Source organism: Eptatretus burgeri, chromosome 9 (assembly GCF_056783735.1).
Source record: "Eptatretus burgeri isolate ZD-2024b chromosome 9, Ebu_testis_v1, whole genome shotgun sequence".
Lineage (NCBI taxonomy): Eukaryota > Metazoa > Chordata > Myxini > Myxiniformes > Myxinidae > Eptatretus > Eptatretus burgeri.
Window position 1 is genome coordinate 8,179,312 of NC_140969.1, and position 12,716 is coordinate 8,192,027.

The 12,716-nt window shown below is 42.6% G+C and overlaps 1 protein-coding gene across 4 annotated transcripts in view; it reads left to right on the forward strand.

The window, feature by feature from the left end:
* LOC147019488 (protein EFR3 homolog B-like) overlaps positions 1 to 12,716 on the forward strand; it is a 108,301-nt gene that overhangs the window by 53,839 nt on the left and 41,746 nt on the right. For all 4 annotated transcript variants that reach the window (XM_085894014.1, XM_085894013.1, XM_085894012.1 and 1 more), the window contains 5 exons: positions 8,073 to 8,202; positions 9,002 to 9,172; positions 10,885 to 10,981; positions 11,137 to 11,188; positions 11,330 to 11,502. In XM_085894014.1, the coding sequence (XP_085750140.1) occupies positions 8,073 to 8,202; positions 9,002 to 9,172; positions 10,885 to 10,981; positions 11,137 to 11,188; positions 11,330 to 11,502 (623 nt within the window). The remainder of the gene's footprint in view (positions 1 to 8,072; positions 8,203 to 9,001; positions 9,173 to 10,884; positions 10,982 to 11,136; positions 11,189 to 11,329; positions 11,503 to 12,716) is intronic.

Genomic DNA, 12,716 nt, shown 5'->3' on the forward strand with positions numbered 1-12,716 from the left:
CTTGTAGTGTTGCTATAATGTGTCTTGGAGTCTGTGGGTGGTTGTACAGGTAGTGGCAATGGTGATTAGGGTTGGCACTTGCTGTTGCAAGGAGCTGTGCACCTCTGATATCCAAGTGGTCTTTGTTTTTTTAGCATTTTTGCCTCTGTGTGTCGGTGCTCGATGGGTGTTATTAATGTGAAACCTGTGATGATGCGAAGGGCTTTGTTTTTGTATGGTCTGCAGGGTATTGATGGGTGTGTTTGAGAGGCTGGAGGCCCAAGATGAGCATGTGTAGTTAATGACTGATCTCATGTACTGTTTGTATATGAGTGATGTTGTTTCTTTGTGTTTTGAATTTCAGTTTTCCTCCAGGGTGTTTGTTTATTTTGCTCGAGCTAATTTTGATGCAGTGTAGTTGAGTTTCCTCTCATTTCTCTCACAATTGCATAGTTTGGAATTACAAGACCAATGAATGTGACGAAGCATAATCAATGACCTTCGCTTCCAGCTGACATGGTCCAGAATACAAAAATAGATATGGAGGGAATGACAGATTTATGATAAAATCCTGTTTCGGAAAGGAATGCAAAGATTACTGAAGATTGTGTGTTCACTCCCATCCCCGGTACCTTTACAATGAGCCGAATGCTCTATTAATGGAAGGTTTCATCAGCATCACCGTGTCAATCGACCTCCGCACAGAAAGCGACTGCTGCCATCAAGCAAAAGTAAATAAAAACATTGCTGGTGGAATTCTTCTACAAACACATTGTGGTGTTCTGCAGGCCATGCAGCTCATCAAACATCGCTATGCACTTCAGGGAGGGGAGGAGGATGGGGGAGAGAGGAAGAAGGGGTAGTGGGGAGGAGGTTTGGGAGGTGTTCAGCATGAGGGGAGGGGGTTCTCAACTTGTGTTTGGTAGGGGGACTTGAGGGGGAAAAGTGGGGAGAGGTTCTTCACTTATGTTTGGTAATGGGACGTGTGGAGGTGTGGGGGAGGGGTGGGGGCGAGTACAGGATTGAATGAAATGGGGTATGTTAAAACAGCATGTGGAGATCGCCTGGAGATGTTTAGGAGGGGAGAAGGTTTTTTTTCTTTCTTTCATTGTACACCTCTTTGTACTTTTGCATGCCACAGACTATTCTGAATATATCGTTTGTGGAACTGAATCGGAGTGAAGGGATTACTTTGGGGGGGTCAACAATAGTGCTGAAAATCATACCATTAATTGTTTTTTTTGTATACATTGTCGAGGCTCGTATGAGAGCGCGAACGCAACGCACAACAAGGGGGGGCAGGAGACGAGAGCGGTGGGAGAGGGAAGGACAAAACAGTGGGGAACAGAGACATTAGGAGATCTGTGGAAGGGAGAGGGATGGAGTGGGGAACATGGGGGTATACAAGATGGACATTACAGGGACTTTCAGGAAGGAAGGTAGGGAATTTGAAGTAGGTGGGTTTGTGGTGGATTAACGGGGGTAGAAGAGATCGAGGTTTGGATGGGGGAAGATAAGAGGTGGTGGTGAACAGCTGTTTTGAAGACCTGGAGGGAAGAATGGATTGAAGAGAGTGTGGAAGTTTATTCCTAAGGTGGGGAAAAAAAGAGGAATGAAAGAGTGAAGGTGAGCAGTGATTCGTGATTTTGGTAGTCCTTCGATTTTGATTTTGATTTTGATTGATTTTGGTAAACGGTCCTTTCGGAGAAGCAAAGTGAGAGTGAGATTTGTCAGGATTGTATGACATGTTCCACGTGGTGGACCAGTTTGTGATTTTATCCAGATCTGCAAAGAACGAAGAAGCTGCTGCTTGCCGGAAGAAGCTTTCCAGGGAGTGGAGTCATCAGCAAAGAGATAAAGAGGACTTTCCAGAGTCAGAGAGATCAATGATGAAAACCAGAAAAATAATTCGGCCCAAAACACTGCCTTGAGGAACTCCACCCTGGACAGGAAGAGGGGATGAGATAACTCCATTTAGGGCCACACGTTGGCTGTGACAGTATATTAAGTCTGCGAGCATGAGTGGAGGTGGCCATGAGTGTGAAGAGAGTTTGGTGAGCAGGGCAGGGTGCCAGACCATGTTAAAAGCATGCGATATGTCGAGGAATATGGCTCTGATTTCATGTCTGGCATTGATGACCTCCATCCATTGTTGGGAGAGCAGAAGCAGCATATCCAGGGTAGAGTGACCTGGTCTGAAACCAAATTGATGATCGGAAATCAAGCCATTGGAGTAGAGGAAGGATTTCATGTCTGAAGTGATGATGGATTCCCGAACCATGTCGATGATTAGGAGAAGGCTGATTGGTCTGTATTTGCAGGGATCTCTTTTTGCACCTTTTTTATGCAGGGCAGTAATGCTTGCTGATTTCTAAGCAGATGGCAGATGACCTTGAGCAAATGAGAGGGTGAATAGAACAGAGAGAGGGTGAGAAAGAGCAGAAGAGCAGGTTTTTAGGACACGTGGGCTGATGCCGGCTGGACCGGTTGCAGAATCTGAGTCGAGCTGTGACAGCAAGCTCTCCACTTTGTCAGAAGAAAAGGACACAGAGTCCAGGGACAGTTGGGTGCAACTGGGTAAGGTGGGTACAGAAAGCGATGGGTTTCAGACACAAGATTATGATGCAAACATCGAGTTTATGCATTCAGCGTTTTCACGTGCGGTATCAGCAGTGCGGCCATTTGAGGTGAGGGAGGGGATGGAGGGGGAACATACACCAAAAAACAGATTTGATTAGACACCACCAGGATTTGGAGGAGGGAGAGAGGTTTGAGAGTTCAGACTTGAGCTTGGAAAGATGTTGTTTGCTGGCTCTCCTCAGGGTAGATACACACTTGTTCTGAGCTTTATGGAAAGAACTGAGATTACCCTCAGTTGGGTTTGCTTTCCATGAGGCAAAGCCAAGTTGTTTCAGAACAACTGCCTCCCCACAAGCTTCAGTGAATCAAGGGTGGGAGGAAGGGTAGGACAACTGAAGACGAGAGGGAATAAATCTGTGCATGAGGGAGGGCAAGTTTCTTTGAAATAATTCCCAGGACGAGTTGATGTTGGAGAAAGCAGCGATAGGAGACCAGTCTAGAAGTTTGATGGCTGCTTGGAGACCCTGCCAGTCAGCCCGAGTGAAATGCCAGACTTGCTGACGCTGAGGTGGTTCTCTAATATCAGCCAGAGAGATGTTTACTTTGACAAAAGTAGACATCACTGTTTTTGACACCAATCCAAATTTTTATTATGGACCCCAAGCATTAAAAAGCTACGTATATTGAAGAAACAGTTTCAAATGGAGCACCTCACTGCCATTGAAGCCTCACCTCACTGCCACACTGCCTCACTGCTATTATGCCATTGAACTCACTGCTACTCTCTGTCTCTCTGTCTCAATTGCATCAGATATGGCAATGAATGTGAATTGTTGCTCCCAGCTTTCTGGCTTGATGCCAGAAGATGCCATTTGTATTTTTCCCTCCTCAATCCCTCCCCCGTTTCGAATCCTGTCCAGGCAACTTGCCTGATAAACGTGTAGAAGTGAACATTTTCATTCTAAAATCGAGTTTTTTTTTTTTTTTTTTTTTTAAGACACAAGCACAAGATAAACTTGTCAGGTGCTTATCTGAGCACAACCCCCCACCTTAGTCCTGGGGACCATTTCTACGCATCTATTGAAGCCTTTTTATTTTTGGTCCTTCTTAAAACACGAGTAAACAGACACATGTAGATGTGCATGCATGGTGAGACGGGCGTGACGTTCTCACTGCATGTCGGCTCAGTCAAAAATTTTGTTGAAAAAAATTTGTTTTATTTGGTCCAAGCTCATTCAATAATTTTCAGTTATGTCTTTATAAGTTGTACTTTGGCCACTGTGACATTCATCTTTGACCTACATACTTTATAATATAGCAATTTGTGGTGGACTTCCAATATCTGTTAAGTTTTGTTACAAATGGCCCACTGATTCAGTTGTACCTATACTATGTTCACTCTTCTAAGTTTAGATGACTCTGCACAAAATGTTGACTTTAAGCTCTAACCTTGACTGTTGACCTGCACAACCAAAATGAAATGCTTTCATTCTTATCTCAGGCTAACCCACTTGCCACTTCTCATTACAATCCACCTTCCAAAGAACGAATCTTAATGAATGTCCAAGACTAAGAACACTCTCAACAACGGCTTTAAGAAAATGTTGGGACTGAGTCAGACAGACAGGTGTGCGTTTTAAAATGTAGAAACAAAGTATGAGCCACCTCCTATCGGGATGTGAAAAAAAAGAAAACCTCATGTCAGACCTAGGAAAGGTCAACCAAAAGCGATCATTGAAAATGAGATGAGGATGGATGCTCATGGACAACCTCGTGATCCCAACAGTTGTGAACATAAAAAAACAAAAACATTGCGACCAGATATAGTACCCAGAGATTTGGGTCTAAATAATGCAGAAGTTAAGAAAATGACCAAACACCACGATCTCAAAAATGAAGTGAAAAGATCCTGGAAGCTGAAAAGCACCAAAATCGTACCAGTGATAATTGGAGCAACAGGAATGATGACAAAGAACCTTACGGAGATCTTATAAACCATCCCTGAGATTATTGGTACAAACAAACTACTGCTGGAAGCTGTCTGGGGCTTGGTGACGATCTTGAAAAGATCCCTTGGAATAAAACTTCATAACTTGGAGCAGGATGCCGAAAACACTTCACAACTTCACAACAAGAAAACTTCACAACTTCGTCCATGAATCGTGATCCCTTACCAAAATAGAGGTGGTTACTTTGAGACCAAGGATGACTTTGTTCCACCTTCTGAAAACTGCACATAGAAATAACATGCACCACACACACCACACACCACACACACTTTCTCTCTGTCTGTCTGTCTTTTTCTGTCTGTCCTTTTCTGTCCCTCTATTTCTGTCCCTCTATTTCTGTCTCTGTCTTTCTCTCTCTATTTCTGTCTCTGTCTTTCTCTCTCTATTTCTGTCTCTGTCTTTCTCTCTCTATTTCTGTCTCTGTCTTTCTCTCTCTATTTCTGTCTCTGTCTTTCTCTCTCTATTTCTGTCTCTCTCTATTTCTGTCTCTATTTCTGTCTCTGTCTTTCTCTCTCTATTTCTGTCTCTCTCTATTTCTGTCTCTATTCTCTCTCTCTCTGTGTGTCTATGTCTATGTCTCTGTCTCTATATTTCTCCATGTCTGTCTCTGGCTCTCTCTGGCTCTCTCTGTCTGTCTCTATATTTCTCTCTGTCTGTTTCTATATTTCTCTCTCTCTCTCTCTCTCTCTCTCTCTCTCTCTCTCTCTCTCTCTCTCTCTCTCTCTCTCTCTCTCTCTCTCTCTCTCTTTCTTTTTCTTTCTTTCTCTTTCTTTCTTTCTTTCTTTCTTTCTTTCTTTCTCTCTTTCTTTCTTTATCTCTTTCTTTCTTTATCTCTTTCTTTCTTTATCTCTTTCTTTCTTTATCTCTTTCTCTCTTTCTTTATCTCTTTCTTTCTTTATCTCTTTCTCTCTTTCTCTCTTTCTCTCTTTCTCTTTCTCTCTTTCTCTTTTTCTCTTTCTCTCTTTCTCTTTCTCTCTCTCTTTTTCTCTCTCTCTCTTTTCTCTTTCTCTCTCTCTCTTTTTCTCTCTCTCTCTTTTTCTCTTTCTCTCTGTCTCTTTTTCTTTTTCTCTCTGTCTCTTTTTCTTTTTCTCTCTGTCTCTTTTTCTTTTTCTCTCTGTCTCTTTTTCTTTTTCTCTCTGTCTCTTTTTCTTTTTCTCTCTGTCTCTTTTTCTTTTTCTCTCTGTCTCTTTTTCTTTTTCTCTCTGCCTCTTTTTCTTTTTCTCTCTGTCTCTTTTTCTTTTTCTCTCTGTCTCTTTTTCTTTTTCTCTCTGTCTCTTTTTCTTTTTCTCCCAGTCTCTTTTTCTTTTTTTCTCTGTCTCTTTTTCTTTTTCTCTCTGTCTCTTTTTCTTTTTCTCTCTGTCTCTTTTTCTTTTTCTCTCTGTCTCTTTTTCTTTTTCTCTCTGTCTCTTTTTCTTTTTCTCTCTGTCTCTTTTTCTTTTTCTCTGTGTCTCTTTTTCTTTTTCTCTCTGTCTCTTTTTCTCTTTCTCTGTGTCTCTTTTTCTCTTTCTCTCTGTCTCTTTTTCTTTTTCTCTCTGTCTCTTTTTCTCTCTCGTCTGTGTCTCTTTTTCTCTCTCGTCTGTGTCTCTTTTTCTCTCTCGTCTGTCTCTCGTCTGTCTCTTGTCTGTCTCTCGGATGACAATAGTTTCTCCCATCTCTTCAGGAATATACGAGGATAACAGCATGGTCCGTGGGACAGCGAGAAGCTACTGGTATGACATGATCCCAAGTGCACAATTAACTCCCAATATGAAGAGGAGACGAGTTATTGCCAGAACCATGGCAAATTTCCAAATTCCTGCCATAACTACTGCTGAGAGGGGATGGTAAACCATCCAGTTTTACTCTCGGCCAAGAAACTGCTTCAGCAGAATCAACACTCTGTCACACAGAATATGATGCATCGGATCAGGATGATCCCTGGTACAAGTGGTGTTCTTAATAGCCACCAACGACTAGTCCTGGTAGACAGATCCTCCATCTTGACGTCGATCTGATGACAACCACAGAAATAGCATAAGGTATAGGACCAGAAAGGAGGTGGTGAAGACAGAGAGACCACTGACCAGTCTGTGATGGCGAAGCGATAGGTTCATTGACTTTGTTTCATTGCGGGAGATTCCAATGATGTTGAAAGCCTTGATTTCCACGGTGTTAGGTTTAGCATGGTGTGAGACAGGAGCACCAGCCCGGATGGGAGAGCAGTACCTCATCAAGCTACGGATGAAGTTCTTGCAGGTGGATAGGAGTTCAGGAGCGCAAAGGAAGTACTTTGTATGACAGCGGATACCCGGTCGGTGATTGGCTTTGGAGGGCAACTTTGCAACGTGGTTTTCCCAAAAAAGATCATGGCTGATCGTGAGACCCAGGAGTTTGAGTGACTGAACTTCTTCAAAGTGATTGTTGAGCATGTAGATGGGAGGGGTTGCCATATGTTCATGTGAGAGAGATAGAGAGAGAGAGAGATAGATATAGATATGAATTTGTCAGGATTGAAACACATATTACAAGTGAACCAAAATTTTGCCAAGGTCTGAAGTGGGTGGGGGGGGGGGTGAGGCTGCAGCCTCCCTGTCTGAAGGATGAGAATGTCACAGCAGAGGCTTGAGGAGTCAACAAATGCATACAGCGGATTTAAAGGGACAGCTTGATCAGGATTCGAACCTCGGATAGACAGCGCAAAGGCAAGTGCATATCCTTCTGAGTTATCCTGCCAGCCTCTCACAAGCTATTATAGAAGTGCACAGTTTTGAAATGGAAGAAGCACATTTGCAGTGCAAATGCAAAGTAAAAATATTGGATTGTGTATCACTGAACAAGGCACAAATAATTCAGGGTGCAGGAGAAGCACGTCATGATATGGTCTGGACACCCAACAAATGGCCATGTGTGTTTTGGTCCCAATATTTGTTCTGTTTTATTCCGCAAGAAGATGTTTCATCCTGTTGTCGCCATAAAGTAAATTATTTGGCAGTTGTCGATCATTTGTTTGCTTGTTTTATTTACTTGCTGACTTGCATATTTCTTGCGCAATTTAATGAAAATTTAACTGCAAGAAAAAGTGCCTAGTCTCCTGAATAAAAGCCTGTTTAATGGATTGCTCGCACTTCCATCTATGAGAAATGCCATTGGTCTTTCCAAGAAAATTTTCTCTCCCTTCCAGGTTGCTTCTCAACTCGTTGAGCTCGTCACATGACTTGACCTCACAGTGTAGAACTCGTCTCATCAATCGGTCCGCAATGCATGGACTGAGTGGCAGATGTTGTGAACATCTGCAATTTGTAGTGTTGCACCATCAATGGCATTCCTTGCACAACATGCCAACATAGTTGTAAATTGTGAATTTGCTCGTGGGTCGTCAGAGCCCAGTGTTTGTGCTGTTGTTGGATTATAATCGACGGCCTATGTAATGTATAGGAGTATTTGGAGGTGATCGAATAGGGAAAAAGCACAGGCATGATAGGTTTGACAGTCTTTTCATTTTCTTGCTGTACATCTCATCTCCAGCCTCAGCTTTTACACCTGGTACTGCAGCAGCTGTTGACGCACCTGGACAAACATGCAGAATCACGGCCACCCATCCGAGCCGGCTTGATTCGAGTTCTCTCCGAGACGGTCTCCATTCCTGCCTCCATTGGTTAGTTTGTTTATTTTTCTCTTCTTTGTCTGTTCTGTGCAAGTTTATCAATCTTTACCCTGCTGTGAAATGACTCAAATTCCAACATGCACTGATCAGTATTGACTACAAGCCTGGTGTTGGCTTAACAGTTAAGGTGGCTGGCTTAAGATCTTAGGGTCTTGTGTTTGAGCCTCTGCCCAGTTATTAAATAACACATGGTGGGTTGAATCGGCATGTCATCCTTCCACTGTTGGGAAAATGAGTAACAGCTTATTGGAAACAATGGACACTGCATCAGTGGCACAGCCATGCTCTCAGCAATGATACAACCAGCAGCCACAGGCTGCATACGAAATAGCATTGACTATTACTGCCTTCGCTCACCATATTTTTTTTTAATCGAACCTTCGTATTCATCGCATCCTCTTACCAATTGTTGTCTCCCAGTCACCTTGTGCTTCACTGGTCCAATCAGTGGTCTCCATTTTGCATCTTCCATCAAGGCCGTGTGTGCTTTTAACTGTGAATAAAAGCAATTACGATGGTAAACGAGACAGACCATTTAACAATGCAGATCGGTCACCAGGGTTTCCAGATTACAGTAGATCTGAGAACCAGTGTGGACTTGCACACTCAGATTGATTGACACAGCATCATTACAATAGCTTTTCGTGTTCCTTCGTAAATGTGTAGGCTAATAAATTGCCCAATAAAAATTCCCACACCCTCATCTTTTGGATAACCAACTCAAAAAGGCCTTCACAATTGCTCTCAAAGAGCGACTGAGTGTGACGGCACCCTCTATCTTGTGTTTCAGGTCCTTCAGTGCTGGAAGTATTCAACACGTTACTCAAACATCTTCGCTTCAGCGTAGATCTAACTGTACAGGAAAGGAAGAGTGAAATCACGGACTCAAACTGCAAGTCTTGGCAGTTGAATGAGAAAGGCGAGGAGTCGAAGTTTCAAGATGTGGTGATCGACACCATCGGTAATTATCAATATATTTTGGGTGTAAAGCTCGACACGTGACTACCTCACAACGTGGAACTCATCAATCAGTCCGCAATGCATAATCTGAGTGGCAGTTGGTGTGAAAATGTGCAAGTTGTCGTGCAGCATCGCTATACGATGAAGCTCACATCAAATCTGACGACCGGTGGTTGCTTCACGATGTGGGAACATGACCGTTCTCCTACATTGGTCCAGCAGAGTGATCTCATTTTTTTTTAAGAATGAATTTTGTTTCAACGATGCACAATCTTTTGACGGACAATCCTGTTTTGACAAATTGATTTCATATAAAAAATATATAATTTTTTTTGTGTACATAGTCAGGTTCATGGAAGAGCTGGGACACAACATAGCAAAAGGAATAACGGGGGAAAGGGGAAACACCAACAGCAGGGTGGAGGTACAAAATAGATGGTGACGGACAAACGAGCGATGCAGGTAACGATGAGGATTAAGGGAGAACACAAGGGGTGGACAAGATGGATGCAGAAGCAAAATTTTGGGAGGGGTTGGGGTGGTTTAACGGGTGTAGAAAAGATCATAGTTTTGGATGGAGGATGATTTGAGATGGTGGTGAACAGCTGTCTTGAATATTTGGAGGGAAGAATGAGATTGACGACAGTCTGGATATTTTTTAAAAAATTAATCAACAAAATTTGTTGAACCATTGCATGCAAACCAAGAACACTTGAGGCTGGATTGTAAAGCCCAATTATGGCCAAATGGAGCTGCATTTCAGACTCCATATAATAATGTTTCTGTTTTCTCAATGATCTTCATTTTCTCTTCCTTTTTGGAGGTTCAATAGCATAACATCACTCACTTGGAAGCACACTTTTTGGGAAATTGGAGAGGTGGAGGGGGGGGGGGGACGAGCGTGTTCCAAAGATAACACTTCCCACACGTGCGAAGCGAAAAGCAGGGTTAAACAATTGGTTCACTTCTGTCTGTCTGTCTGTCTGTCTGTCTGTCTACAAACGTCAGTTTATGATCGAGTAACAACTGAATTTCGATTGAAAGTTATATTTTGAACATGAATGAATCAGAAAACGAATCTGTAGTTCAGCAGTGCTTTGCACATGCACGATCGGGCCAAATTCAGAGCCAAAGAGGTGTGAGATAATTTCTTGCTCTGTCTGCCTGTTTGGCAGTCAAACAAACCTGTTTTTAAGAATGTCCTCAAGGACAAACAGACATAAATAATATAACTTGTTAAATAAGGTAGTGTAAAAGATACTGCGTCAATGGCGATAACCTTCTGGAATAATTTCTTTTTTTTTTATGCAACGTTTAAAATCTTTATTTAATTTAAATAATACTTGACCAATGTAGAACACAAATTGCCTTCTTAACACATACAAGAACCTCCAGTTTTGCAGTACTTGGACAAATTTTGCAGAGTTTGGACAAATTGTATGAGGTGGTATATAAAACACTGCGTGATCTGCCGTAAACTTCTGGAATTATTTTTTTAATAATACGACCTTTAAAATCATCATTTTATTTCAGCTGAATTACATACTTGAGCACTGCGAGTGTTCTATGGACTCTCTAGTTTTTTTTTTTTTTTAATGCTAATCTTCACAGGACTTGCATTTCTTATGCCAAGACTATTACTTCACAAAACCTTGTGCTTTGTTGCCTGTGGAAAAGGTGGCTTCATCTGCATCATGTCTGCGCTGTGTGTAGGCTCTTTTGCCAGCATTCTACCTGACTACCAGTGCTCTGAGGTCATGATGTTCATCCTGGGCAAGATGCCCCTCTCAATTGAAGAAAAGGGGTCCCAGTATGTTCGCTTACAGATGGACAAACTGAATTATTGCTCTCAAGTCGTAAAAATTATTTTGATTGCATGCTGCACTTTTTCAACTTGATGTCCGTACGAATAGAATAGCTGCACTCTCTTGAATCACTCTGTTCAATCACCATCTTTCCTCCCAGATATGAGGAAAGCAAAATCTTCCAAGTGATGCTGCTGAGGTCACTTTTAAAGGTAATTCTGAAAATTGAATTTGCTCTCGAGAAATATCACTTGTATTCTCTTTTTCTCGACCTGGACAATTTGGTATTATTACAATATAATTTCTTGTTTCTGGTTTTATTTAGCTCATTTGTTGGTTTTGTGGATATTTAGGTGTCTCAGGAGTTCAGCACGACTAACCTGTCCACAACACTAAGCAATTCTATACTGGGGCCTCTACTCTCTTCAACACTGCTGGAAGAACCTGAGATTCACCTGCTTTCACTTGTAGTTCTGCAGAGTCTACTCGACCGACATCACAATCTCGAAAGACTTGGCCATGTCAGGTATGGGGCCTTACAATCTGCTGCCTGCCCACTAGCTTTTTGTCGTGCTTGTTTAGGAATCAATCCTGTTCCTTTCAGTGTTGATATTACTGTATCTGCTATCTATCTACCTGAGTGGGTATCGTGATGCATTCTTCAGTACGGAAGTTCCAGAACTTGCCGGTTTAATTCTGGCTGAAGGTATCAGCTGTTTGTTTCTAAGTGTCTGGAGCCTGAGCTGTGTCGTACTGCATTCAGGGGCGGCATTAGTCATTTGAGGGCCCCATGCAAAACACAGTAGTGGCCCAGTGAGGCCCCTGTGAGCCCTGTCAATCTGTCACCACACTAAAATATGCAATTTGGTGTCCGTCTGTCTGATGTCGATGTACTCGGTCATTACTAATGCAATCTCCACCAACTAAACTTGCCAATCGGAATACGCGTTCGAAGGCAAAGGTTGTAATGACTTCATTTGCCCTCCTCACCAGGACTTCTGAAGGTGGGATGACATAAATTATCTTCGTAAATGTGTACCGTGTTGCGCCGCTCCTGGTGGTGGTGGGAGAGGGTATTTCGAGTTATGCTTCAGAACCCTCAATTGTATCACGAGTATGAGGTCTCCGTGTTATTTTCACACTTGTTTAGCCTGTTGCCTTAACCTCGACCGCAAACAAAGTCCGGAGGAATTTCCATGTTTTATTGCCTTTTTCCGCCTTGGAAAAATTTAAATGGCATGTTAAGGTGTAAATACAGCAGCTTTAGTGTCGTCCCACCTTATCGTGGCGTTTTTTTTCAAGGCACTTCTAATGACAAAAGTAATAACAACAATCATGATAATAGTATTAACATTATTGCAACGAAATAATATTGTTACGGGTACCGAGTGTATTATGAAGGGGGTTTAATCCCCGTTTGCCCTCGGAAGAGCCGGACATGGGGCCACCACTCACGATTAACTGTCGTACCATGGGTTGCTTTCGAACCACGAACGCCACTCGGTTAACCACGAGTTCCAGTGTCCACCGTCTAATTTTGACGTTTCACTCGAGGTCATGTGGTTTCCTCAAAGGGGAGCGCGCCCTCGGCAAAGCACCAATCTTATCTTGATTAGATCTTAATTCGGGCGGCCAAGCGTTTAACCGCTGGTGCCTGCCGACTATTATTGGTCAAGTCGTGTGGTAATTACCTCCCAGTCTATCTCGGTTCGGACAATGCTGTATCGATGGAAGGAAAGG